This window comes from Podarcis vaucheri (genome assembly GCF_965113315.1).
Source record: "Podarcis vaucheri genome assembly, chromosome: 10".
NCBI classification, from domain to species: Eukaryota; Metazoa; Chordata; class Lepidosauria; order Squamata; family Lacertidae; genus Podarcis; species Podarcis vaucheri.
In genome coordinates this window covers 52,911,722-52,937,702 of record NC_138748.1, presented here as the reverse complement: position 1 = coordinate 52,937,702, position 25,981 = coordinate 52,911,722, and the positions used below count along the sequence as shown (strand labels likewise).

General features: G+C 45.2%; 1 protein-coding gene across 2 annotated transcripts in view; it reads right to left on the bottom strand.

Annotated features, from left to right (window-relative positions):
* Positions 1-1,755: 1,755 nt before the first annotated feature.
* The window catches only part of TMEM178B (transmembrane protein 178B), a 284,978-nt gene continuing 260,752 nt past the window's right edge, over positions 1,756-25,981 (bottom strand). For both annotated transcript variants that reach the window (XM_082240641.1, XM_082240642.1), the window contains one exon: positions 1,756-2,857. In XM_082240641.1, the coding sequence (XP_082096767.1) occupies positions 2,607-2,857 (251 nt within the window). In that variant the 3' untranslated portion in view covers positions 1,756-2,606. The remainder of the gene's footprint in view (positions 2,858-25,981) is intronic.

Genomic DNA, 25,981 nt, shown 5'->3' with positions numbered 1-25,981 from the left:
CCATCCTCACAGGTTTGTATTGGCACAAATTAATGAGCTGACAACTTGGGAGAGGGATATTAATTCAGCTGGGGTGGCAGCATTTTTTAATTGTGGAAAAGTAAACCAAATAAGAGTGGCAAGCAACCTTAGATGTATCTCTAAGACTGTGTAATCAATGGGGAGAAAATATGCAAGTTTGCACCTACCACCTGAAACCCCAAAGTCCCACCATGTCTTCTGCTATGTCATTTACACAGATGCGTTGATAGGCCTTGAGGAAGCTGACATCAGGAAGATGCTGCAATCTTTGTAAATTGGTTCAAAATACTTGAAAAAAGCTGGCTTGTGCATCTTTTTTACTGATTTTTTTTTAAAAAATGAACGTTTGCTAATGACTTTTTAACTCTAGTTGATATGAACTTAAATGATTGAAATGGGCTAGGTTTGCTCCTCCTTGCAGATCCATGCAGAGATGTTGCACTGAGTCAAAGCATGGGGACCCTCAGGCTCAGGGGCCAAATGTGGCCCTCCAGAGCTCTCTGCCTGGCCCTTTATTCTCTCCCTAGGCCCCCCTCTATTAGCCCCACCTCCAACAGCTCCATGTCCTCCTCAGGCGATGCTGCTTGGCTGGAATGTATTATTGAACTGTGGTTGCCTGGATGGAGAAGTGTGAATATGTGTATCTCAGGTCTGTAGCTCCACCCACTTTTGCCTCTGGCCACACCCACTCTTGACATCTGACAACCTTACACTGGGATGTAGTGCTTGGAAGGTTGGCCAAGAAGGAATGAAACCCTTGAGATGAAAAAAGTTCCCCACCTCCACACTACATCTTTCTGTACAATTCATCGTTCAATGGATGGCCCTAACCTAGCCGTACTTCTGCCTTTCTTTTCGCTAGTACGCCACCTTGTATTGGGATCATTCAGATCTCAGGTCATCTCCCCCACTGCCTCTCCCATGTATCCTGTTGCTCCTTTTACCATGAAAATCATTCAGAAAATTATCCCAGATCTTTGGTATGGATGATGAGAGGGACCAAGCACAGAGAGAGAAAGGAAGTAAAGGAAGCAAAGGGGATGGAGGTAGTAAAGAAGAAAAGGAGGAGAGGGAGGGAGGGAGGGAGGGAGGGAGGGAGGGAGGGAGGGAGGGAGGTGTCCAGTTGTAGAGTCACAACACACCAGACAACCTTTGAGCTTATGGGTAAATGGATTTTCATTCTCAGCCTCCAACCTCTTCCACCCCATATGCGTGGAGGAGAAGTTTTCTTGCAAGGAGATATCTGGTGACATAGGGTAGCTTCTGATGACAATGTATGAAGCATCTTATTTTGATGAACATGAACATAGCAAGAGGCACCACCCCTCAACATGACCAACACTCCTTCAGAATTCCCCACCTCTCCTCCACAACGGCTTCTTTACCCCATTGTTTTTCATGGACAAAATGGCGGCAACAACAACAAAATCTCCGCCAAAGTTCCTCCTGCACAATCACCCCAAAGTTCAACCAACCACAAAGGCCTGTATCTCCCCTCACCCAACGCTACCCACAATGCCTTCCATCCAGCCCGTGGGTGGAAAATCTCCTGCTGTTCCATAGGCAAGGGGGAAACACTCGCAGAACAAAATCCGGCCCACGAGACTCAGAGAACAGACACATTTTCCTCATACATCCACAAGTCTTGATGCCTTGAGTCACAAACAGAGAGAGGATGAGTTGGCAGATGATCACATTGCAATGTTTGAATTGGTTTTCCTTTTTTAAAAAAAGAAAAAAAACGAAAAAACAAAAGGAGAGGGGGAGTTATACACACATGTATCACAGCATTTTAGCGAGGTGTTCTCCTGTGTTTTTCCCGCTAGCAGTTCAGCTCTCTCTCTTATGCCTGGATGTAAGGCAGCTGGGATTGAAAGCAGCATCCATGGAGCGTCCTCAGTCGCAGTTGTGTCCCGCAAGGTTCTTGATAATTTGCCTTGTTGCTTAAAGTTTAGCAAGGAAAGGGAACCTTTTAAAAAAAGATGTTCTCGTTCACCCCCTTTTATTGGTAAGTCAGACAAAATTAACAGGCAAGATTTTTGTTGTTGTTGTTTAAAAAGAGGAGAGTGTGCAGGAAAAAGGGAGGGATTCTGAAGATGGCCTTGAGGAGGTTACATTTTAGAGAGAGGTAACACAAATGTTTGATTTCTGTTTCCCCAATTTGCAACAGGCAAGATTGTGTGTGTGTGTGTGTGTGTGTGTGTGTGTTAGCTTCCTATACAAACTCAGTTATCACATATCCCAAGAAACATCCCTTTCCCAGGCCCTACTGTAACCCACCCCTAACCAGCAGTAGTCAGATGAAACAATATGTTCACTTGACTTTTGGAACTGGGATGCTGAAGATGTGTGTTTTTGTTTGTTTTTAAAGAACTAGATGGAAGAGCAATGGTGCAGAAAAGCTATTTCCACCTCCAGGAGAAAGAACAAGAGCGATACAAAGTCTGTAGAGGAGACGTAGGCGCCATATTGGACTCCACTCTACATTGGCACTGGCATCCGTTTGAGATCTATATATGATATATGTTTATGTATATATATATATATTTATAATATGTATATTGGTAGGTTTGTTTGTGTCTGTTTTAGCACACTGTCCCATTCTCAGGTCTCGATTTGGGGCAGTTGGTCCTGGGGACAGGTTGAACAGAAGGGGCCAAGGTGCAGAAGAAGCCGGAGATCAGAGTGAGACCCAGGCCTCCCCATGCGCAAAACATGGACCAGCCGTAGCCATGGCTGATGTCATCTGGAAGTCCATACAGGTACCGGGGGTATCGGGAGAGCTCAAAGTTGATCCCAGCCACGCAGGTGCACAGCGAAATGATGCAGAAGGTTCCTGCAGAAGGAGAAGAAAAGGAGAAGAGGGAAAAGAAGGAAGGAAGGAAGGAAGGAAGGAAGGAAGGAAGGAAGGAAGGAAGGAAGGGGGAAGAGGAGGTTGGAGATGGGTTAGACTTATAAAAAGCAATCAGGTTAATTTTAAATGTCTTGGTTTGTTATTTTTCTCTCTTTATGTGTCTTCTACTCTCAGTTATTTTTTACCCCTTTTCCTGAACCTGCAATATATTATGACACAACGGTTTGACTTGCTTATGCCAATTACTGCTATTAAGCAATTGATTCAATGTTTAGGATGTATTAAAAATCTATAAAAATGTACCAAAAAAGTAAAGAGCAATCGGTTGTCCACTGTGTGAAAAAAGAAGGGAGTTGGGTGAAGCGGCTAGGGAAACCACACCAGTGTGGAATAGCGGTTAGAGTGTTGAACTACATGGGAGACCAGGGTTCAAATCCCCACTTGGCCATGAGGCTCGCTGGGTGACCTTGGACCAGTTACAAGTCACATTCACGCCATAATTTAAAGCACATTCAACACAAAATGGCTCCCCCCAAAGAATCCTGGGAAAACTGCAGTTTGCCCCTCACAGGGCTATAGTTGCTATCACCCTTAACAAACACAGTTCCCAGGAATCTTTGGGAGAAGCCATGCACTTTAAATATATGGACTGCATGTGACCACCATCTAAAATACTTCTTTGAGGTTGTTGTGAGGATACCATGGAGACAGGGGTGAACCATGCAGGCCACCTTGAGATCCTTGGATGGAAATAAGATATAAATGTAATAATGAACAAACAAACAAACAAACAAACAAACACAGAATTTCACTGCAGAAACCCACTAAGATCAGTGAGGTTGATGGGCAAAAGGCACAGAGCCTTCTCTGTGGTGGCCCCACAGCTCTGGTGCTCTGTACTAGTGGATCTCTGGAAGGCTGTCATACTTTGGTCATCCCAGAAGGCCATGGAGCAGTAGCGGTGGTTAGCCAGTCCCTGGCTACAGAAGCAGGGTTGGATTACCCTTTGCCCCATTCCCAGTCCCAATTTATGACAATCCCTGACTCCAGCAAGTGGCACTCTGCACTAAGCATGCCGGAGGAACTGATAATAAATATTAAGAACTGGCTGAATGGGGCAGAAAGTGGAATCCTTGAACAGGGGAGGGAGATAAACTTTGTTTCCTGGTTGCAAGTGTTTTGCCTTTTGTGAGCTATGTAAGCCCCTAATCTATGAGGCTCTGCTTGGCTGGCTGTTATTTCCCAAATTTAATTTTCACTTGTGGTCCACCCTAGCAAATGAAATTGTAAGTCAACAAAAATATGATTCAGAGATGCTTAGACTAGTAGCTAGAAGTTCTGACTCCAGGCTCCAGAGACCTGCCTAATTCTCTGCTCCCTGTTGATAGTCTGGGTACATCAGTTTTGCTGTGATAAGGTCCGTTGCTTTGTGACTCTGCTCCTAAATGAGAATGCCAGCTCTTTTTCTATCCCCAAAGAGTGGAGGCTGGGATTCCTTTCAATTCCAATTCCCCCAAAGATTTTAGTGAAGGATTGCAGCAAGTAAAATATAAGAAGGAGATAAGGAGCTCTCTTATTAAACCAAGTCAGAATTTCCCCCCATCTGCAGTATACATTCAAGGCGGCATCATGCCACTTTAAACAGTCTTTGCTTCCCCCAATGAATCCTGGGAACTGTAGTTTGTTGAGAGTGCTGAGAGTTGTTTGGATACCCCTTTGCAGAGCTACAATTCCCAGAGTACCTCGGGAAGAGGAATTGGTTGTTAAACTACTCTGGGAACTGAAACCAGTGGACAAGTCAGGTCGACTGATTTCAGCAGGCCTGCTCTGAAGAGGAGTGCGTTTCACCCTAGACTTGTTTACGGAGTTTTCATTCTGGGTTCTTTATGAGGAGGTTATGTGATGTCATGTCAAGCAATTATCTCAAGTGTTGGCTTGGTTGGTAGAACATGAGATTCTTCATCTCCGGGTGATGGGTTTGAGCCCCATGTTGCGCAAAAGATTCCTGCATTGTCGAGGTTTGGATTAGATGACCCTCGTGGTCCCTTCCAACTCTACAATTTTATAATTCTAATTGTTATCCCACACTTTCCACTGCATTTCTCCATATCTTTCTTTACTGAAAAAGTCCAATTTTGCTGGATCTGTCTGTCTACAGTGGTACCTCAGGTTACAGACGCTTCAGGTTACAGACGCTTCAGGTTACAGGCTCCACTAACCCAGAAATAGTACCTCGGGTTAAGAACTTTGCTTCAGGATGAGAACAGAAATTGTGCTCCGGCGGCGCGGCGGCAGCAGGAGGCCCCATTAGTTAAAGTGGTGCTTCAGGTTAAGAACAGTTTCAGGTTAAGAACGGACCTCCGGAATGAATTAAGTTCTTAACCCGAGGTAGCACTGTATTTGTCTGTCTGTCTGGTTTTGGATGCTCCTGTATATATTTCAACAGGCAGATCCAATGCTCCTTCACTAACCAGTTTCTATGCGCGCTCTCCAGCCCCCAAATATGTGCAAGGCAACCCAACATTGTGCACATGGACCTGGCCCAAGAATTAGCTACTTAAATTATTCCGCAGCCTTATCAAAATTATTGAAGAATAAAACTCCCCTCCCTCCCTGCTGCGTGGTGACAAGGCCCATTCTGCCAGAGCAGCTCTGAAGCAAGCGCCTTCTGTGTGCGGATTAAACGCCTCAGCAGCACAGGGCTCTCGAGAGCGCTTCATTGTTTGGCACGCACTTGCATGGAATATAAATGATTGTTTAATTACACACTGTAGCCTCATCATCGGCTAACAGACGGGCGTGTGGCAGATAGGGTTTAGTTTAAATCTGCCCTTATTTATGAAAATGCCTTGGAAAAGGGGGAGCGGCCTGATTGGCTGATGCAGGGACTGTGCTATGTGAGATCACAAATCCTCCTGGATTAGACTATAGACACACACACACAACTCTAGGAGCCAGAATCACAACAGACTGACCGAGATTGTTTTAGTGTGGTGAATTTGGGCCAGTTCAACACAGGTTCCCCAGCAACAAGAGCAGCTGTGTGCCTCCCTAAGCCAAGCACACAAACTGCAAAATCATGTGTGGAAACCTTTGTGTGACCAAGGCTGTGTCTGTTTCCATGTTTGTGGCAGCGGAGAGGGTGAGGGGAAAACCGAGAAGGCAAAAATGGCTGCTTGCTGTCTTGCTAAAACAGCTTGGCAGATGGTAATCTGGACCTGTACAAGGTGTGATTCTCCAAAGCTTGCCGCTATTGTGTGGCTGTCCATCAAGCCTCCTAGCTTTGCTGCCTGTCTCAGTACTGAACAAACAGTGTGTGTGTGTGAGAGAGAGAGAGGAGAAGGGTTGTAGCATGGTGGCAGAGCATCTGCTTGGCATCTAGAAGGTTCCAGGTTCAATCCTTGGCACCTCCATCTAGGGCTGGAAAAGACCCCCATCTAGAAGGCTCACCATCGCCATCTAGAGTCACATTGTGTGTTGCACTTAAAACCCACTTAAAGGTAAAGGCAAAGGGACCCCCGACCATTAGGTCCAGTCACGGACGACACTGGGGTTGCGCCGCTCATCTTGCTCCATAAGCTGAGGGAACCGGCATTTGTCTGCAGACAGCTTCCAGGTCATGTGGCCAGCATGACTAAGCCACTTCTGGCGAACCAGAGCAGCACATGGAAACATCGTTTACCTTCCCACCAGAGCGGTACCTATTTATCTACTTGCACTTTGACGTGCTTTCGAACTGCTAGGTTGGCAGGAGCAGGGACTGAGCAATGGGAGGTCACCCCGTTGCAGGGATTCGAACCGCCAACCTTCTGATAGGCAAGCCCTAGGCTCTGTGGTTTAGACCACAGCACCACCCGAGTCCTGAAGAGTTGTTAGGAGATCCCTATTTCCTTCAGAGAGCTACAGTTCCCAGAGTGGTTTAACAATCAGTCCCTCTTCACTGGGAATTCTGAGAATTGTGGCTCAGTGTGTGGAATAGGAGTTGCATAACAACTCTCAAAACCCTTAACAAATTGCAGCTCCCAGAATTCTTCGGTGGGGGGGAGCCATGCCTGTTTAAAGATAACATATCACTGTAACTATATGGTGTGAATATGACCTATGATCACTGAGTTTATGTGATAGCTTGATCAGAGGTTTTGAGAAGTCTGAGGTGTGTGTGAGAGAGAGAGAGAGAGAGAGAGAAAGAGGGAGAGGGAGATAGGAGCACTGAACTTATACTGAGTCTTTAAACAGAGGTCTTCCATCTCCAGGCATAATGCCCATTAGAGTTTCAACCTTGGTAGTAGCCCGTCTCCAACTTCATCAAGACCTCTGTTATAATTTGAGTTGACCTTCATTATTGGGAGAGAAGGACTCAACAGCTTCCAGAGCAATAAAGGGACTTTTAACACCCTTTCTTTTTTGACCTCACCGCAGCATAACCCATTCATCCATTCTATGGGATACGTATAATAGCCCCATTTCTAATCTTAAAAAGGAGATTGGTATCTCTGAATCTGACTTTGGCTTTTATTTTTAAAGTGATACTTGAGGGTAGCTGAAATTTGTCAGTTTGCAACCTTGGAAACGAGAGAACTCTGCCTTATCTATAGAACAGAGAGATAAGAAGACCAACTTCTACTGGTGAGGACGTGCAGGTTTAGGAGTTTTGCAGACCTTTTCCTTCCTCCTTTTCCTTCTTCTGAAGAAGAATCCTGTGATACTTGAAAGTTTACTCAAACATCTCTTCCCCCAAAAAATACTAGTATACAAAATTGGATTTAGGGAGTCAAACCATTAATACTAATAGATCAAATTCTGGTGCAAGTTCATATGTGTCAGAATTTGTTTTGGTTCAGGCCATGAAAGAATTGGTATGGTTAACTGAGTTGAAAAGATTATTGTCCTGCCATAGAAATAGATAATTTTTATAAAAAAGCATTATAGTGTTGAACTACATTACAACTGCTGCTGCTGCTACAATTAGGATCTGCACCAAAACACTGCAGTGTGGAGTGCTCCTTTCAGGGTGCCAACCAATCAGCCACACCCAGGATACTCTATCCCATTTCCCCTTCCTTCCTGTTTTCCATTCCTCAAATAGCCACCCAGCATTCCATGCCCTCTGAGCATGCTCAGTCCTCACTGGGTGCCATGACCCTGGAGTCAGCTGATACCAATAGTTTCTTCTGGACACATGACCATTAAAAAGGTGGGCAAAGCTCCACAACTTCCACATATCATGATTCCTGGGCTAAAATAAGTCCTTCTCTCAGTGGCTGTCCTGAATTAAGTTTGAACCAAACTGGCCACTGGGTTTCTAGAAGTTTTCAGTCTTTACTCCACTGTCATTTTCCTGACTCATTCAGACATAATGGACCCCCCCCCCCGCAATTATCTGTAATGTTACCAGAAGTAATAATAATAAGAATGAAACACTTTTATTCTTAGATTTTCCTGGTCTCATTTTAGTTCCACGTTTAGTTGATGCTTCAGATTTCTCTTCCTCCTTAGCCTTAATGGTTCTATTCTTTGAAAATAGCACCTAATGCAATGCCTGGTGGCAGTATTATCAAGGAGCATAAAATGCCAGTAGTCCCATTATTTGCTTGCCATGACTTAGTTTTTTAGTGCCCCCAGAAGAATACATTCCGCTCATTTTGGCCTCAAACTGCCAGAATGAAGGACCTGCGTCAGAATCACCTCCCTGCAGTAAGAAATGCTATGTGGGTCTCAAGTCAAAGATCTGATAGTACAGGAGAGAGCAACACAAAATAATGATTGACCTCCCTCATCCTTCCAGAGATCTGAGTGTCGCAACCATGGCCGGGGTTCACTGGTGTGGTCAAAAACTGGCCCTAGCCACACCGTGGAGGAAAATGCACTCTATCTGCCCTCACAGTTATGCAGCCATGTGCTTGGCTGGATCAATTTTCAGCCTCTGCTGTAGTGTGGGGAAAATTACTCTGCTCATCCCATAGTGAAGAATTAGTCTGGCCACTCGACAAATTAATCAGGTGACCATTTCTTGTAGCCTGCAGTGCATGCAGCTCACAAATGAGTTTTGACACTGTGAACTGGAACACAGGAAGCTGCCTTATACAGAGTCCAATCATTACTTCATCTAGCTTGGCGTTTGTACATTGACTGCCAGCATGCTCAGACAGAGGTCTTTCCTGGTCCTGGATTCCCCAAATCTAATTCCCAGGATTCTTTGGGGGGGGAGCCATGACTGTTAAAGTGCTACAAGAGTGTTTTAAAATTGACGGTGTGGATATGATCATTGACAGGAAGCCTACAACGGAGCAAGTCAAGTCAGAAGTTACAGCACCACGGAGAGCTCCAAGGAAGAAACTTGTTCCAATCAAGTCCACAACAGGACTGAAGCTTTTTAATGCTTCACCCCTCCAAGGCTCCAGTGCTTCTTGAGGAGTGGAAACCCCAGCACACCACCTCATATTAGACAACACCATCCCAGCTCATTGCCTGCACTGGAGGGCTGACGGGGATGTGTAGGAGTCTCTGGTGCAGAGGGGAACAGTTTCTCAAGATGTTTAGGCTACAAAGATCATGATTCAGGGACAGTTGGCTTAAGTACCCCTCAATCTGATGAGTAAAGCCAGAGTTTAGGCCTGGTTGTGATGCTGAGGCCTGGACCAGCTTTTAGCCCCTCTTCATCTAGTGCCATAGGTCCAATGTATCTGGCTGCACATCCACACCCACCTTGCGTCTGAATAGCAGCCTAGTCTGCTGCTCGGACACAGTCCTGACATAGGAACTGGTGAAGTGGGATACCACTGAATTGCCTGTAGTACATCCTCTATATCAGTGTCTCTCAAACATGGGTTTCCAGCTCTTGTTGGACTACAACTCCCATCATCCGTAACTAGAAGGACCAGTGGTCAGGGATGGTGGGAATTGTAGTTTTTTAAAAAAAAACACACACCAGCTGGAGACCCAAGTTTGGGACACACTGCTGTATACCATAGGTTAACCTGGTGCCCTGTAGAAGTTTTGGACTACAACTTCCATCACTATTGGCCAAACTCTGGGACTGATGGGAGTTGTAGTCGAAAACACCTGGAAAGCACTAGATTGGAGAAGGCTGCCAAGCATTATGTAAGAACTGCAAAAAAAAAGAAAAAAAAAGACAGAGCTGTGGGCTGGTTCACACACGATAGATGTCCAACATGGAAGATGTACCCATGCAGGAAATCCCTGGAAACTGGTATTTAGATTGTAAGGTGTAATAATCCTACACATGAATATCCCACTGTGCATACTCATAGAATCATAGAATCATAGAATCATAGAGTTGGAAGAGACCACAAGGGCTATCGAGTCCAACCCCCTGCCAAGCAGGAAACATAGTAAGGAACACAGCTGTACAAACATCACACATGACTTTTCCAAATATTAATAATGAAATGACAGTCCTGTCCCGTCCCGTCCCCCGTCCCCCCCGCAACTCCAATCTGCTCTGGACATCCTTGAAATCTTTGCCTCTGCGTAAAAGGATGCAATGAAATATATGTTGGCAGAGGAAGGGCTGTTAGCTTAAAAAAAACCCCAAACAAACCTGGAATTAACAGTCATCTCAGCATAACTTGCACTATCTTTGGTCAGTGACAAATTATGCTCCAGCATCTTACATCTTTGGACCAAAGATTCTTCTGCCTTCTGTTCCTGAAAGGTAGCATTGATGCGGTTGCTATGATTTACTGGCTGTGCAGAGGGTCCAGCACTGTGTGAGATGTGACCCCCCCCCTTTGTGTGTGTGTCTGTCTGTCTAGCAACAGCAAAGAAGAACAAACAGCATTTGAAGTTTTTCCTTCTGACTGTTTCTGTGACAGTAAAATGCTGAAGAACTGCCAAGGAATGCAACTGGGGAATCACAATTTTACTTCAAATATTTTAACAGCTGCATGACAGGCAGAAATCCAACAAACATAGCTTCTCCATCCTGGCTTCTCTTAGCTGGATGGAAAAATCTGTACCTGTGGAATTTCTGCCTGGTGTTAGAGTCGCAAAGTCTCTGTCAGGGGTTGGGGAAAAGGTGGCAGCATTACTGCTTGGCAATTCATACTTGTTTTACGCAATTTGAGTTATTGATTGTCTGCAAGGAACCTTCCTGTGATCTAGGTTTTGTGACGCACTGCGGGAGGCAGTGGAAGAAGGAGTGCCTGGCATGCTCTGGTCCATGGGGTCACGAAGAGTCGGACACGACTAAACGACTAAACAACAACATATAGTCGTACCTTGGAAGTCGAATGGAATCTATTCTGGAGGTCCGTTCGACTTCCAAAACGTTCAGAAAACAAAGCGTGGCTTCGGATTGGCTGCAGGAAACTTCTGCAGCCAATGGGAAGCCACGGAAGCCACGCCAGACGTTCGTCTTCTGAAAATCATTCAAAAGCCAGAACTCTCACTTCCAGGTTTTGATTGTTTGGGAGCCGGTTTGTTTGGGTTCGGGTGACCTATGTGCCTGTTTAGTCTCCTGTTTGGCTTGGGTGCTTTTGATGGGCTGTCTCAAGCCCACTTCTGCTCTTCATTCTTTGGGTTCTTTCTCTTTAGATTTGGACCGGGCAGTCCTTTACACAAAGCAAGGCACTTGGACACCCTAAACACCATGTTTATGTGGACGTAAGTCCCACAATGTTCCAAGGGGCTTATTCTTTTGTCAAGATGTCCGGTAACAGTTGGTGGGGTGGCAGCACTCACATGATCCCTTTCCACTTCCCCCTCTTCCTCTTGGTAAGGAGCAGCAGTATGAGTGACAGGTCAACCAAGTAACACAGGCAACAGGAGTCAATCAACCAACATAGGCAACAGGAGGTCAACCTGCCCTGCCAACTGCTGCAGCCAATGAATCAGGAAGTCCCCTGGTTAGGATCTTGTTTTTGTCATACACTTACTAAGTGGTCCTAAGGAAGCCATCACTTCTCAACCTTATCCCACTCAATTGCAATATGGGGACAGCAATACCCAGTGACTTTACAGGCTTGTTATAAGGCAGAGGTGGGCGATCTGTGGCTCTCCTGATGTTGATGGACTCTTAATTCCTCCCATCAGCCCCAGGCAGCATGGCCACTGGTCAAGGATGGTGGGAGTTATAGTCCAGCAACCACCCAAAAGCTAAAGGTTCCCCATTCCTGTTAAAAGGTCACAACAAGGTTATTTACATGAAGCGTTCTAAACACTTGAAAACACAAATGCTAAATATTATTATAACTTTATTTCCACCCCAGCCGGTTATCTCTGCACATTGACTAATATGTACCAAATCCAGAACTCTACTCATGTTTACTATGGGGACTGGAATATCTGAACACTTATGAAGGCTAACAACCGCCACACAGTCCATGAAGAAAATTGCAGAGCTATGGATGCCTAACAGTATACAAGACTGCAGCTTAAATCATTTCGCTGAGTCATTCAGCATTTCACAGAATTCTTTTCTTTGTTGAGCAAGGCTTCTTCCTCTTCTTTTCTTTTCGCACAAACACATGAAGGGTTCAAAGCAGCTTAACTCTGAGACCCAGATGATTCAACACGAGGTACACATCCACGGGGTACTTTACATGCACACTTCATTTGCCACTTAGCTGCATGCCTCCTCAGTTTACGCGTAGGGAACCTGAGCTGCACTGCCTTGCCTCTCGAAGGACAACCTCTCCATAGTAGGGGATGGCAAAGAGGGTTAATTTATACATTACAGATCTCCAGAAGGAAAGTACCTAATTCTCTGTAGAGAATCATAGGAAATACACAGGTCGCTGGTAAGGTATGACATGCCTCCACGTGAATTTCCATTGCATGAAGAGGCCTTGAGATGAAACAACACCTCTATCACATGCAACAGTCTGCATGTGAGTTTCTGCTAAATCTAAAATACAATAAGAAGCACTCTAACAAAGCTCATTGCTAGGCTTACTTCACCGGGGCTGACTTCCAAGGGTTTCAGCTGAGCAGCCTGTTCCTATGCAAAGCTAGGTGTGCTTAAGCACATTAATTTTGACAGGCTTAGTCATGCTCAGCTATGCTTAGGATTGGTCTGATTGTTGCTTGAATCCAACATCCTTCTTTTATCTCCGTGTTCATGTAAAAACGAGGAACTCCTAATTGATTTGAACGTCTGATGTTTGCTGTTCCCGCCTACCACCATTCTGGCTGTTGATATTGGTCTGGTTATTTTTAAAAAAATCCCAGCCAGCTATACTCCCTCTCTCACACAAGGCACTTTTCTTTTGAATGGCCTATTTTTGAAATCATCATGGCAATCAGAGGTTGTGTAGTGATTAATCTCCAAAACTTGCTTGCTCTGTTTTTAGTTGGGGGTTAGAATAACTAGCTGGGTGAGTATGGTCTAGGCTCATTTGTTTTTTTTAAAGTAATATTTATTGAAGTTTTACAAACATTAGAGAGTTTCAAAATCTAAACTTAAAAGGTAAAAACAAAGAATAACCCTAATATAATAAAAAAAGAATTACAAAAATATAAAAACAAAACACATGAAAATTACAAAATAGAAAACAATTAACACAAAAAGAGAAGAAAAGAAAAAAAATCAATAATTTCATATCTTATTCTTCATTTACTAGTTTCCTGACCTCCTCACACCTCCCCTTTTGTATTCCAGTTCAGATATTTAATTCAGCAAGTCCTTAACCTCTATCATTTATCCTTACTCAGCATCTTAACCTATTATAAATGGTCTAGGCTCACTTGGCCACTACCTTGCTGAAGTGAAACAACATGCCCCGCACCAGGAGTTGACCAGGTTGGCCATCAGTTGAGGGCCCCAGCAGCTCAGAAGAGCCCCTCACCAGCCTGACCTAGGTGTGTCACCTTACTGTCCTCCTAGCCAGGCCTCTGGGAGACTGTTATATATTTATTACATCAAGTTTAAGGTTTTTAAAAGTAAAAAAACCCAACAACAACAACCAGAACAATAATAGTTACAAATAAAACAAACAAAACAAACTAGTGTTCTGTGAGTTGTGGGAGGGTGAAGAATGCCCTCAGACTTAGTTATATGCAATAAATTTGTAACACAGGACACAAAATTTATCTGCTTCCAGACCATTTCTTTCAGCCTTTACTTTAAAGGTAGGATTTGCCATCAGAGCAGTTTGCCACATTTCCTTATACCACAGACTCAGCAAGTTGGAGTGTGACTGATTCCAGAATCTGGCAGTTATTAATCTAGCTGCCACAACAAGGAAAAGTATGAACTCTTTAAAAAGAATATTTTGAGAATTGTCAAAGTAGGCAACAATGCCAATTGAGGGCTCATTATATATATTTTGGCCAGTTATTTGGTTCGTTTCATTAGAAATCTCCAACCAGAATGTGAATGTTTCTTTGCATGGCCACCACATATGGAAACATGTACCAATTTCACCGCAATTTCTCCTGGGAGACTGTATTAGCACTGGGCAGATAGCAATGTCGCAGCTGCTTTGGAGCGATGGTGTGTGCAGCGGTGTTGAGGGTGGGCACCCACTGGCAGCACAGTGCCAAGGACCCCTGAAGTCTGGCACTATGCCTTGGACTGACAGTTGCTGGGGAATTTCAGGTGGGGAGGGTGCCATTGTGCTCAAATCCTCCTAATGGCCTTCCCACGGGCATCTGGTTGGCTGCTATAAGAGCAGAGTGTGGAACAAGATGGACCAATGGCCCAATCCAGCAGGCTCTTTGTATGTCCTTGTGTTCATCCAGCACCTCAGGCAACAACACACAGACAGTTGCCTTGCCTGTGATGCAGTGATGTCATCAGGCTGCGCCAAGAAGCTGCAGCTTACCCGAAGCCCATATGGAGCAGCTTGGGGGAGAGGGGCTCTCAGCAGCAAGGAAGCGAGGAATGATAAGTGTCAGGGAACTGCCATCGGAGCCAAGAGTGGAGGTAAGGCTCCCCAATGATGCGGGAGAAGGGACCAGCAGAGGGAGAGAGAACACTTCTGTTGGGGAAGGAAATCAGCATGACACCTGGGAGAAAGGGGAGCAGGGAGGGACTGCGGAGAAAGGGCTCCAGGACTCTTCCACAGAGACCAGCGGGGAGAGTCCAGGACCTCCGCTGGCCACGCCCACTCTGCGCAGGAGACTTCCGCGCAGGGAGTCTAGGCGGAGACTTGGTGTCAAGGAGTTTTTATGTTGGAGGAAGTTCAGGAAACGCCCACTAATGGATTCTGCCAGTGACTGAGACAGCCACGGAGAAAGGGCTGTCCAGCCAGGGAAAGGTTTAGCCAGGGAACGTTGCCTAGAGCAGCAGCTACATCTACGCACAAGCAACCCCAATCCCCTTTACAATAAGCTATAATTGTGGGGTCTGAACTACAGAGCTTCAGGCCTGTGAGAGCCTAGGAGGGAAATAGCATGGATAAAGTTCACTGCGGCTGTAATTCTCAACACACTTGCTTACAGGACATAATGGGACTTACTGCTGAGTAAACATGTCTAGGTTTGTGCTGTGAGTGGCTCATGTTTACTTCTAATGCCTATTGTAAGGAATGAAACAGGATAATGCCACATATGCCTCCCTTTGCTTTTGGGGGCACTGGATCTCATTGCTTAACCCTAGAACTCTGCATCAGTTTTGTGTGGCGCTCAGGGGCGTCAACTTACTCCCCACATTGGCAATTTTCACCCTTGCCTGTCTCAGGCCCCTCCTGGCTCCCAGGTGGGGGCTGGGGCACACGGAAGGCACCTGGTGTTGGCAGGGGATGTCGGCCCCCTCAATATTGGGGGGCTCCAGCCCCCGATTCAAAATATTGAGTGGGTTGGAGGCCCAAGCACCCCTTATACCTGGCACCGGTGGTGGCATTCCACAGACAGCATCATGATAAGCAGAAGCGAATGATCCACCTCGCCTTGTGTTTTTGACAATGCCAGCTTCCAGGTTTTGATTAAGTGATCAGTTACATAATCCAGTTATATCCATCTTGAATCCCCATTAAACTAGCCGTTGACAGGATCCACCTCCACTCTCTCACCTCAGTGAAAATGCGAAGTCGGTATCTTTCTATCCATCTCACTCTTCTTTTTTTATAAAATAGCACAGGCAGGAACTGTTCTGGAGTATTGTGGGTCCTTCTCCCCACTCCTAGACCTCTTCCAAGTGCCAGGAAGCACTCGATGTTGAGGAAATATCATACACGTTGCAAAATTTTGTCAGGTTTTTTTTTAAGGTAAGAAACACTCTTGTTTTGCAAATTGGAAATAGAACACCAAATATTGCACCCAACGTAAAAGCATTCTTTCCACCTTTTTAAGAACAGCTTCTTTGAAACGGAGCTGATTGTTTGTGCAAAATGTCCAACTCAAATGAATCAGCACTGGGTGAATCAGCACCGGGTGACAAACAGTGCTTGTTGTTCTTTGCTGCTGTCCTGCACAACCTGTTTTACACACGTCGTAGGACAAATGTGGGTTTGCAACAAGCATATACTTTAAAAGGGGCTGCAGCCAGTCCTGGCACTCCTCCTGACAACTTTGCCTGCACAACCCCAAATGTTTTTAAACAGATTTGTTGTATTCAAATCTTAAAGTCTAAGGTGAAGTGTAACGCTTGAAAAGACCCTTGCTTGTACTCAGCTAATAGCCAGGGGCTGTATGTGCTAAAGTTTTGTGTAGAAAACTGGGTGACTTCTCAATCTTGTTTAAATTATGAAAATAGAAGAAATGGTTGCAATTCTTCTTTTTGTTATTTTGCATCATTTGCTCTGGTTTTGCTAGTCATGCATGTAGACACTAAAGCCCCCCCCCCCCGCAACCACTGGAAATTTTATTCAGTCATCACTCTGCTTCTAAGATTTTGGCAGGTGTTGCTTGCAGCCATAAGGATTAGAAACATGTTTTTTGATGAAAAATGGCAGGTTATCAGAAAGATGAATTCTGTGTCCAATACCACACCAGGCACCACAGGATAATAAAGCTGTGCTATGTGTTATAATAATCCTTTTTTTCAAAACAGGCTCTGCCTCTTAGGCAAATACTGAGGTAGCAACAGCATTGAATTTCTGTAGGATAAGAGCCGCAGGAAAACTGGTCCATGATAAGGAACCTAGGAAAAGTCTCCGCTGCTACTCTTTTCTCTTTCCCTGACTGCTTGCGAGGGGAACAATCCATCACAGGTCAGATATTGACAAGGAAAGACTGGCTGGAGACACAGCAGTGTATTCTGGAGGATCAAGAAGTTGCTAGACGAAGCCATCCCAAAATCCCAGTAAGCTTTTCAGCCACGTAACTGTCATTTCTAAGAAGTAAGCTTCCAGGTGACCTAAGAGCTGAGCTACCAGGTGAGACCCATGGTGATGTATTTTTGGACAAACAAAACAAATCGTGCAGCAGGAAATTGAACTAATAAGCTAGCAGAAAAGACACGGAGACTGAAATGATATTGATAACCCGGATAAGGCACACAGGGTTCAAGGAACTCAGCATGCCAGCAAAAAAGTGGAGGTTTTGCAAAGAAAGGACGTCAGTTTCTACCTAGATATAGCACTGGTAATGGCAGATCATAAAGAGGCAAGGGAAAGGGCAGGGTCCTACTTTGTTCTCAGAAGCAAACCTTTAGATTGGCTGTCATTTAGTGTTGCCCATTTAACACTATCACAGGGTCTGGACTCTGTGGCCCTCCAGATGTTATTGGACTCCAACTCTCATCAGCTTCATGCTGGATGGCCAATGGTCAAGGATGATGGGAGTTGTAGTCCAACGTCATCTGGAGGGCCACAGGCTTCCCATCTCTGATCCAAAGAGTCATGGCCAAGGCCAGTGGACGCCTGCACATCAAACGAGCATTTGGGATGGAGTGCAACAGGGCAGCTTCACAGCTGGTTTTGTCACATGGTCACTATTGCCACATGGATAAGCAACAACACCCGAGCATCCACTATTTTCCAAAGCAGTGTTTTCTGTAGCATGTACAAAAAGGAGATGGGGGGAGGAGATAAGGGAGAAAGCTAGATGGGAACCTATTCACCCATGTGGATTCTTCCACTTTGAAGCAGTTTAGCCGTCATAATTTAGCCATTCATAGTGATGCAACTATGCACCCCTAATATTTGTTAGTTGTTTTCATTGATAGGTTGGACTAGGTGGGCTGGGCTAGATGGACTAGGTCTTTGGTCTCATCCATCAGGGCTCTCCTTATGTTCTTAATATGTTTGTGCTCTTATGGATAATGTTGCTTTATTTAAGAAGCGTCATAGCTAAGGGACAGTGCATATGCTACACATGCAAATTCAATCCATGGAATTGCTAGTCTAAAGGATCAGCTAGTGCAGGCTTCCTCAACCTCAGCCCTGCAGATGCTTTTGGCCTACAACTCCCATGATCCCTAGCTAGCAGGACCAGTGATCAGGGATGATGGGAACTGTAGTCTCAAAATATCTGGAGGGCCGAGGTTGAGGAAGCCTGAGCTACTGGGTGATGGGCCAGATCAGGAAATGCTTTGACTCAGACAAAGCCCACTTGGCTGGATTTCATTTGTTCTCTTCTATTGGCACAGCACATTTTTTAGGAAAGGGATTTCGTAGGAGAAAGACTCCTATAAATAGAGAAAGCCAGTGAGATTCATGAAGCGTTGCTGGATGCAGCTTTGACCTCACCTTGGGGCATGTCACTCTGGTAGTGGGTGGCTAATGGCAAAAGCCTGCAGACAACAGGTATGAGCATAAAAGCTTTTAGGGGGTTGCCGGAGACAAAAGGTCAGCGAAAGCAGAGTTTTGGGAGAAGTGAAAGGGTGTCATAAAACTGCAGAGCAGAGAAATGACGCAAGGCAATAATGTACTCTGTCCCTTGTGAATTGAAATGCATAATGCTGCCGGGGAGCCAGTGTGTACGCGTTTGTGTTCCTGCTCCCTTTTATCAGTAGATGACAATGGTTGCAGAAGGAGCTTACCGTATTTTTTGCTCTATAAGACCCACTTTTTCCCTCCTAAAAAGTAAGGGGAAATGTGTGTGCGTCTTATGGAGCGAATGCAGGCTGCGCACCTATCCCAGAAGCCAGAACAGCAAGAGGGATTGCTGCTTTCACTGCGCAGCGATCCTTCTTGCTGTTCTGGCTTCTGAGATTCAGAATATTTTTTTTCTTGTTTTCCTCCTCCAAAAACTAGGTGCGTCTTGTGGTCTGGTGCGTATTATAGAGCGAAAAATACGGTAACTTGTGGGGGGAAGGGCATGGAAGAAAATGACAAGGGCTGGGTGGGAAAGAAGCTGGACCTCTTGGAAGGCCTTTCTAGGCACTCATTTCCTTCCAAGGAAACTGTACAGGTGTTGCAAACCGCCCTTCACATGTTGTTGCACTACAGCTCCAATCACCCCCGACCATTAGGCATGCTGGCTGGGCCTGATGGGAGTGGGACCCTAGCAGTATCATGAAGGCATCACGTCAGCATCACCCTGGCATTATACCAGCAAGGTTTCTGGAGAATCAAATATGCAAGTTTGATTTTGTGCAGCACTGATTGGAGGGAACCAGTAACATCATAAACACATCCTCCCTGTGGGTAATTTCTCCACCTTTTAGAATTGCTTGTTAAAAACTGAAGGGAACCCATGCACATTTAATAAAATAAATAATGAAGGCAGAACTGGGAGAGATGCCTTTGTCTGAAGGCCTGGAGAGACACTGCCATTCAAGCGTTGACAGCACTGAGGTAGATGGACCAATGGATCACTTCGAAATAAGGCCACTTCCTGTGCACCTATGTTATAAAGCTTACAAAGAGTTGCTCCTGACCTGTTGTATCCATGTTAAACAAGTGTGAAGCGTGCGCTGTAAAAGCAAAAGAAGAATGCAAAACATCAATGGGAACCAATTGAGGGACCTGTCCACTTACTGCCCAAGGCTGTAATTTGAATGAAAGAGGAAAGATTACTTGGACAATTATTTTCAAACCTCATTGCAAACACAGTTTTGAGTTACAATACACAATGCATCCTAAAGCGCTGTTTCCTCACCATGGGATTCTAGATGTGAGAGTACAAGATAATAGTCCACAAATGATTCATTTTGACAAATCCCTTGATGTAATCAGATTCAACATTCAATTCAAATCCTTGTTATGCTGAGTAATAGGAGCTGGCAGGAAAAGGAAAAAAAAACACCGGTGATAAAGAGCTGTATTTCTTAAATTGCACAGGGATCCCTGAGGCAGACCTTTCAACTCTGCAGCTTTGAGAAATAGGCCACTAATAAGGTTGCCAACTGACCAGAAAATCCCCCAGCCCTGCCTAGTCTGCTCTTCTGCTTGGTGTGCAGAAATCAGCAAGTGACTCTTCCCACAGCATGGAGTTAAGCATGATCACCTACCAGTGCTTGAAGATCAGGCTGCTATTAAAAGCACAGCTACAGTGGTTGGCTACAAAGTTGGCACTCCTCTATGCCAATATCTACCACACTTTCTTACTGCATAGTGTATGTATATACATATAGGTATAGGTGTGTGTGTGTGTGTGTGCGCACATTCACAGAGGGAGGAAAAAGTAAACCAGTATTATCTAAGCTGGTTCAAAATGTTTATTTCTTTTCTGAAGTTTCCCATATCAAGATTGCTACCAAATTTAGGTAAAATGAGTTTCACAAGAGCTTGGTCTATTAGGACAAGACAAAGTATTTTCTGAGATTTGGGCTACTTCAGATGAAGATGAGCAGAATAGATTTCTCAAAGCCTGACCAATAAGCAGTTAATATATAATTTTCACACGCACTGAAGTTAAAGGTGACATACACAGAGGACTCACAAGGGACGCGGGTGGCGCTGTGGGTAAAACCTCAGCGCCTAGGACTTGCCGATCGTATAGTCGGCAGTTCGAATCCCCGCGGCGGAGTGCGCTCCCGCTGCTCGTTCCCAGTGCCTGCCAACCTAGCAGTTCGAAAGCACCCCCGGGTGCAAGTAGATAAATAGGGACCGCTTACTAGTGGGAAGGTAAACGGCGTTTCCAAGTGCGGCTCTGGCTTGCCAGAGTAGCTTCGTCACGCTGGCCACGTGACCTGGAAGTGTCTCTGGACAGCGCTGGCTCCCAGCCTCTAGAGTGAGATGAGCGCACAACCCTCGAGTCTGTCAAGACTGGCCCGTACGGGCAGGGGTACCTTTACCTTTACCTTACACAGAGGATTCACCATATTTTTTTCACCCCCTCATTGCAGTTGGGAGTGAAGGAGGAGGCTTAATTGAGAGCTTCCTGGAATAGGTGGCTTTGCGAAGGGACTTGACGAAAGAGGGCATAAGCTCACTATAATGTAGGTCTGCAAATTTCTCAAATCAAGGTATTCAGGGGCCCTGAGCGCTGGCTGTCTGGAAAATCCCAGAGCATTGATGGCTTGCCTGGCTAGTGGTGTCCTCACATTGCTCAGCTTGATAGGGTGACTGGATGTAATATAGTCTCCTGTACATTCAACACTTGCATGGAAGAAGAGGGAACATTGCAAGGAGAGGCTGCCATTGGGGACTGGCATCCATTGCGACTGGTGGGGCAGAAGACAGGGAGACCAAGACTACGTAGGTGCAGCCAGAGCCAATGACTGGCAGAGGCACCCACTGAAGAAAGCAGGCGGGTGGGGGCTGGTCAAGGATAGACTGGGGTTGGTGGGGCAGTGCCCTATTTGCCCTTCTGCACCAGCCTCCACCGCATGCAGAGAAGGAGGGAAATTGCACCTGCTGAACTATCCTCCACCAGGACCAGGGCCTTTTCAGTGATGGCTCCGACCTGGTGGAATGCTCTGTCCCATGAGACTAGGGCCTACAGGATTTAACCTCCTTTCGCTGGGCCTGTAACAGAGAGATATTCCGTCTGGCCTTCAATTTGAATTCATCCAGATCTTTTATTCCCCTTCCTTCCCTCCCCTCCTCTTTTTATGAAAATCACCCGCTCTGAGACCCCACAGCTAATTCTCTCCTGGCCTCCTCACTGGCCCAAGTAGGACTAATTCAGCCAGCCAGCCCTGGTGACTATCTAATGCTTATTAGATGGATTTCCCCCAAATTGATTTCCGAACTTTGAATTTTATTGTTATTTATGCTTTTATACTGTATTTTATGCTGCTTTTACAATTAAGTGTTTTAAATTTGTTGTTAGCCACCCTGAGCCCGGTTTTCTGAATCGGGAAGGGCGGGGTATACATAAAAATATTATTATTATTATTATTATTATTATTATTATTATTATTATTATTATTATTATTATTATCCTCCCCACAATTACTAAAAGCCACTGCTGGACTCTGTTGCTATCTAGTCATGCTACAGGTTTGCACGCATTGGGGCTGGATTCAATGAATCTGTTCTGCTAGTACAACAGTGTGACGCGGCAGCTAAAAAAGCCAATGCAATTCTGGGCCTCATCAATAGGAGTATAGCATCTAGATCAAGGGAAGTAATAGTGCCACTGTATTCTGCTCTGGTCAGACCTCACCTGGAGTACTGTGTCCAGTTCTGGGCGCCACAGTTCAAGAAGGACACTGACAAACTGGAACGTGTCCAGAGGAGGGCAACCAAAATGGTCAAAGGCCTGGAAACGATGCCTTATGAGGAACGGCTAAGGGAGCTGGGTATGTTTAGCCTGGAGAAGAGGAGGTTAAGGGGTGATATGATAGCCATGTTCAAATATACAAAAGGATGTCACATAGAGGAGGGAGAAAGGTTGTTTTCTGCTGCTCCAGAGAAGCGGACACGGAGCAATGGATCCAAACTACAAGAAAGAAGATTCCACCTAAACATTAGGAAGAACTTCCTGACAGTAAGAGCTGTTCGGCAGTGGAATTTGCTGCCAAGGAGTGTGGTGGAGTCTCCTTCTTTGGAGGTCTTTAAGCAGAGGCTTGACAACCATATGTCAGGAGTGCTCTGATGGTGTTTCCTGCTTGGCAGGGGGTTGGACTCGATGGCCCTTGTGGTCTCTTCCAACTCTATGATTCTATGATTCTATGATTCTAATTCTATGATTCTATGATTCTATACCCACAAGCTGCTTGGAGGGTCAGGAGGACCCCCAGAACAGTGTGGAAGAGGAGGAGAGGGGAGATTGTTTTGTCAGGTGAGCAGAAATCCTTGTGCAAGATGAAACCATCTCCTTCGCACTATGCTGAATTCCACCCCTTAAATCCATTGTTCCAGTGTCAGCAACAGACTTCCAGTCAAGATGGTGACAGGGCTGGCAGCTAGCTCTGAAGCTCTGTAGAAACGCAATTTTAATTGAGTTTTAATGGGTTTTAATTTCTTTTAAAACTTACATTTTTGGTGTCAGCAACACAACTGTTCCATAGCAAATATCCATGCAAGGCTACTTAACTTACATATAATTGGGAAAGAGCTCTATAAAAGAAGGTTCTGGGGTCTACCTAAAACTACATTCAGAATGGCCAGTCAGTTGTCTGCGGCTGAAAGAGAGTGAAATATATTACGTTCCAAACAAGACATAGCAGCAAGTCTGTTAATGTGACCAGTCATCTGTAGCAATGCCATATGTCAAAACCAACCCTGAGGGGTGCTCCTGGAGGATTGTCACGAGAGGCAAATAAACTGAATGCAAGGAAAACATTGGCTTTTGTGCCTGTTCATTTGTCTGATATAGGGCTGGCAGCAGTCTGATCTGTCCAAGAATACCCTGGATACTGGTAACCCTGTCCCTGCTTAAGTCTTCCGCAAACGGTCAACATAGCAAGTTCACCTCTGATTAAAGAGGCTCCAAATCATTGGCTTTTTCTGGCCTCTGCAGAAAGAGCCAGGAAATCAACTGAACAAAATTCATCAATTTTTCAGAAGCTGTCTGCTTTGAGATTTGAAGTCAATTTGGCTATGATCAGCTCACATGTGTGTGTGTTTGTTTGTGTGTGTGTGTCTTATTGCACCAATCCAAAAACAAAGCAGCCTCTATGTGATCTGGAAGCCACCAAAGCCTAGAGATGGCAGCTGTCGTCAGATGTTGAACATTTTAACCTTCGTTCTGAAAACGTTGGCTTGAGTGCTGAAGGAATTATCCATTCTAATTCACAGGCAGTCCGAAGATTGGGATCTCTTTTTCTGGTAGGGCATCTTTGCTTTTCAAAGCTGAGCGGCAGACTTTTGAGGACTGAGTCCTACAAAAACAAACCCTTCCTAAGCAGGAAGCAAGGGGCAGAAGGGAGGGTCACACACAAAACCCTCCGCACATTGAATGAAGGTGCCGAGGGGGCACAGAGCTGTGCAGTTTGCTCCCAGCTCACCGCAGCATGAAGTGCTGCCCACTGCCATAGCTACTCTAAGAATGTAAGAAGATCATGCTGGATCACAGTGGGCAGCTAGATGCCTATGGGAAGCCCATGAGCAGGGCATGAGGACACGGGTGCTCTCCTTTCCTCTGATTTCCAGCAGTTGGTATTCAGAAGCATTACTTCCTCCAACCATTGAGGTAGAGCATAGTCACCATGGCTAATAGCCATTGATGGTCTTCTTCTTCGTGAATTTGTCTAATCCTCTTTTCAAGACATTTAGGTCAGTGGCCATCACCACTTCCCGTGGTAGCAAGTTAACTGTATGGAGGATTTTCCTGTCCTGAATCTTCCAACATTCGCCTACATTGAATGCCCATGATTTCTAGTGTTATGAGTCTCTCTCTCTCTCTCTCTCTCTCTCTCTCTCTCTCTCTCTCTCTCTCCACTTTCTCCACTTTCTCCATGTCATGCATCCTTTTATAAACTCCTATCACGTTGCCTCTTGCACACCTTTTCTCTAAGCTAAAAAATCTCAGCTGCTGCAAGCTTTCCTCATAGGAGAGTTGCTTCGTGGGAGAGTTATTCCAAATAAAATTCAGATATATGCAAGGAGAGCTCTTTCACGAAAGGACATATCCTGACCAAGGGGACACACCCAGCAGATGGAGGAACGCCACCTCTGTATGTGAGTGGAACTCCTTCCAACATCCATTGGATGTGTGCACATGGAGACAGCATGGTGGTTTGCCCCAACAGCAGTGAGCAGGGGTAAGCCACATGGGGCTCAATAACCCAGTCCCTCTGGTCCCTCTACATCCTTTTGGTAACATGGAAGGGTCCATGTGATGTTGTTGTTGGCTTCTGTCTTTTGGGGAGGGGGATAAGGAGGAGTGGAAGGGATTTGATGGGCCTAGAACACCTTTACTAACAGTAGGGATTGTAGGGTGCCCCAAACAACCTTCCAAACGCCTGCCTCTGTCTCCGACGCAAGACAGCTAATGAGGTTATGTATATGATTCCTGATGATGTGTCTATCATCACCATTAGTTTCACATTATGCTAATTCTCTAAATGGCTGTCTGCATTCTAATAGGCCTTCATTTCCAGTGCTACAAGGGACACCAAGCAATGGATAGCCCCATCAAGATGAAGAGCCAATTCTGGTCAAAGACAAATGCTTGAAGCGGAGAATTCTGCTTCAGTGCATTTAAACCTTCAACATGAGCTATGACCTGCAGATGGAGGTCTCAGAAAATGTGCAGAGAGAGGTTGGGAAACTGAAGCTACTTCTAGAGGTATTCATGGGGGGTATTCATGGGGGGTATTCATGGGGGGTTTTCATTAGCATGAAGCTCAAGGGGTATGCATGTTTGTGTGGACGCACACACAAGCGCAAGTCTTGCTCCTGCTCTTTGTCTTATGTGTGTGGAATCAATCTTCTTTCCTTGGCTAATTTCTCCAAATGGTATCTCTGGGACTTTGCCATTGAGTAACTGTAATGTCTCAACTTCTGCTATGGGTCTGTGGTCCACATGAGACATAGCAAAATCACTGAATGGCCATTACATTCTTTCCTGCTCTTAGCCCAACTTTCGTGCTGTATTAAAATCCCTGCTCCTTGAATTTGAGAAGCTCACTTAACAACTCAGTTCATTTTGTAGAATTGACATTGTTGTCATTCTTTGCCATCCCACCACTCCCTGTGTTTATTATCTGCAATGATTTTCTATTTTCTTCCAGATGGCTGGCAAGGATATTGAATAGCGCTGGGTCAAGAATTGATGTCTGCGCAACATTTCCATTTAATGATAATTTCCCTGTTAACAGTTACGTTTGGGAACCTACCATTTACCCAATTTCTAATTCATTTGACTTGTGTTCTTATTGATTTTTGTGTAGTGCTAGCCCCCCCCATCACAAGTTCTAAATCA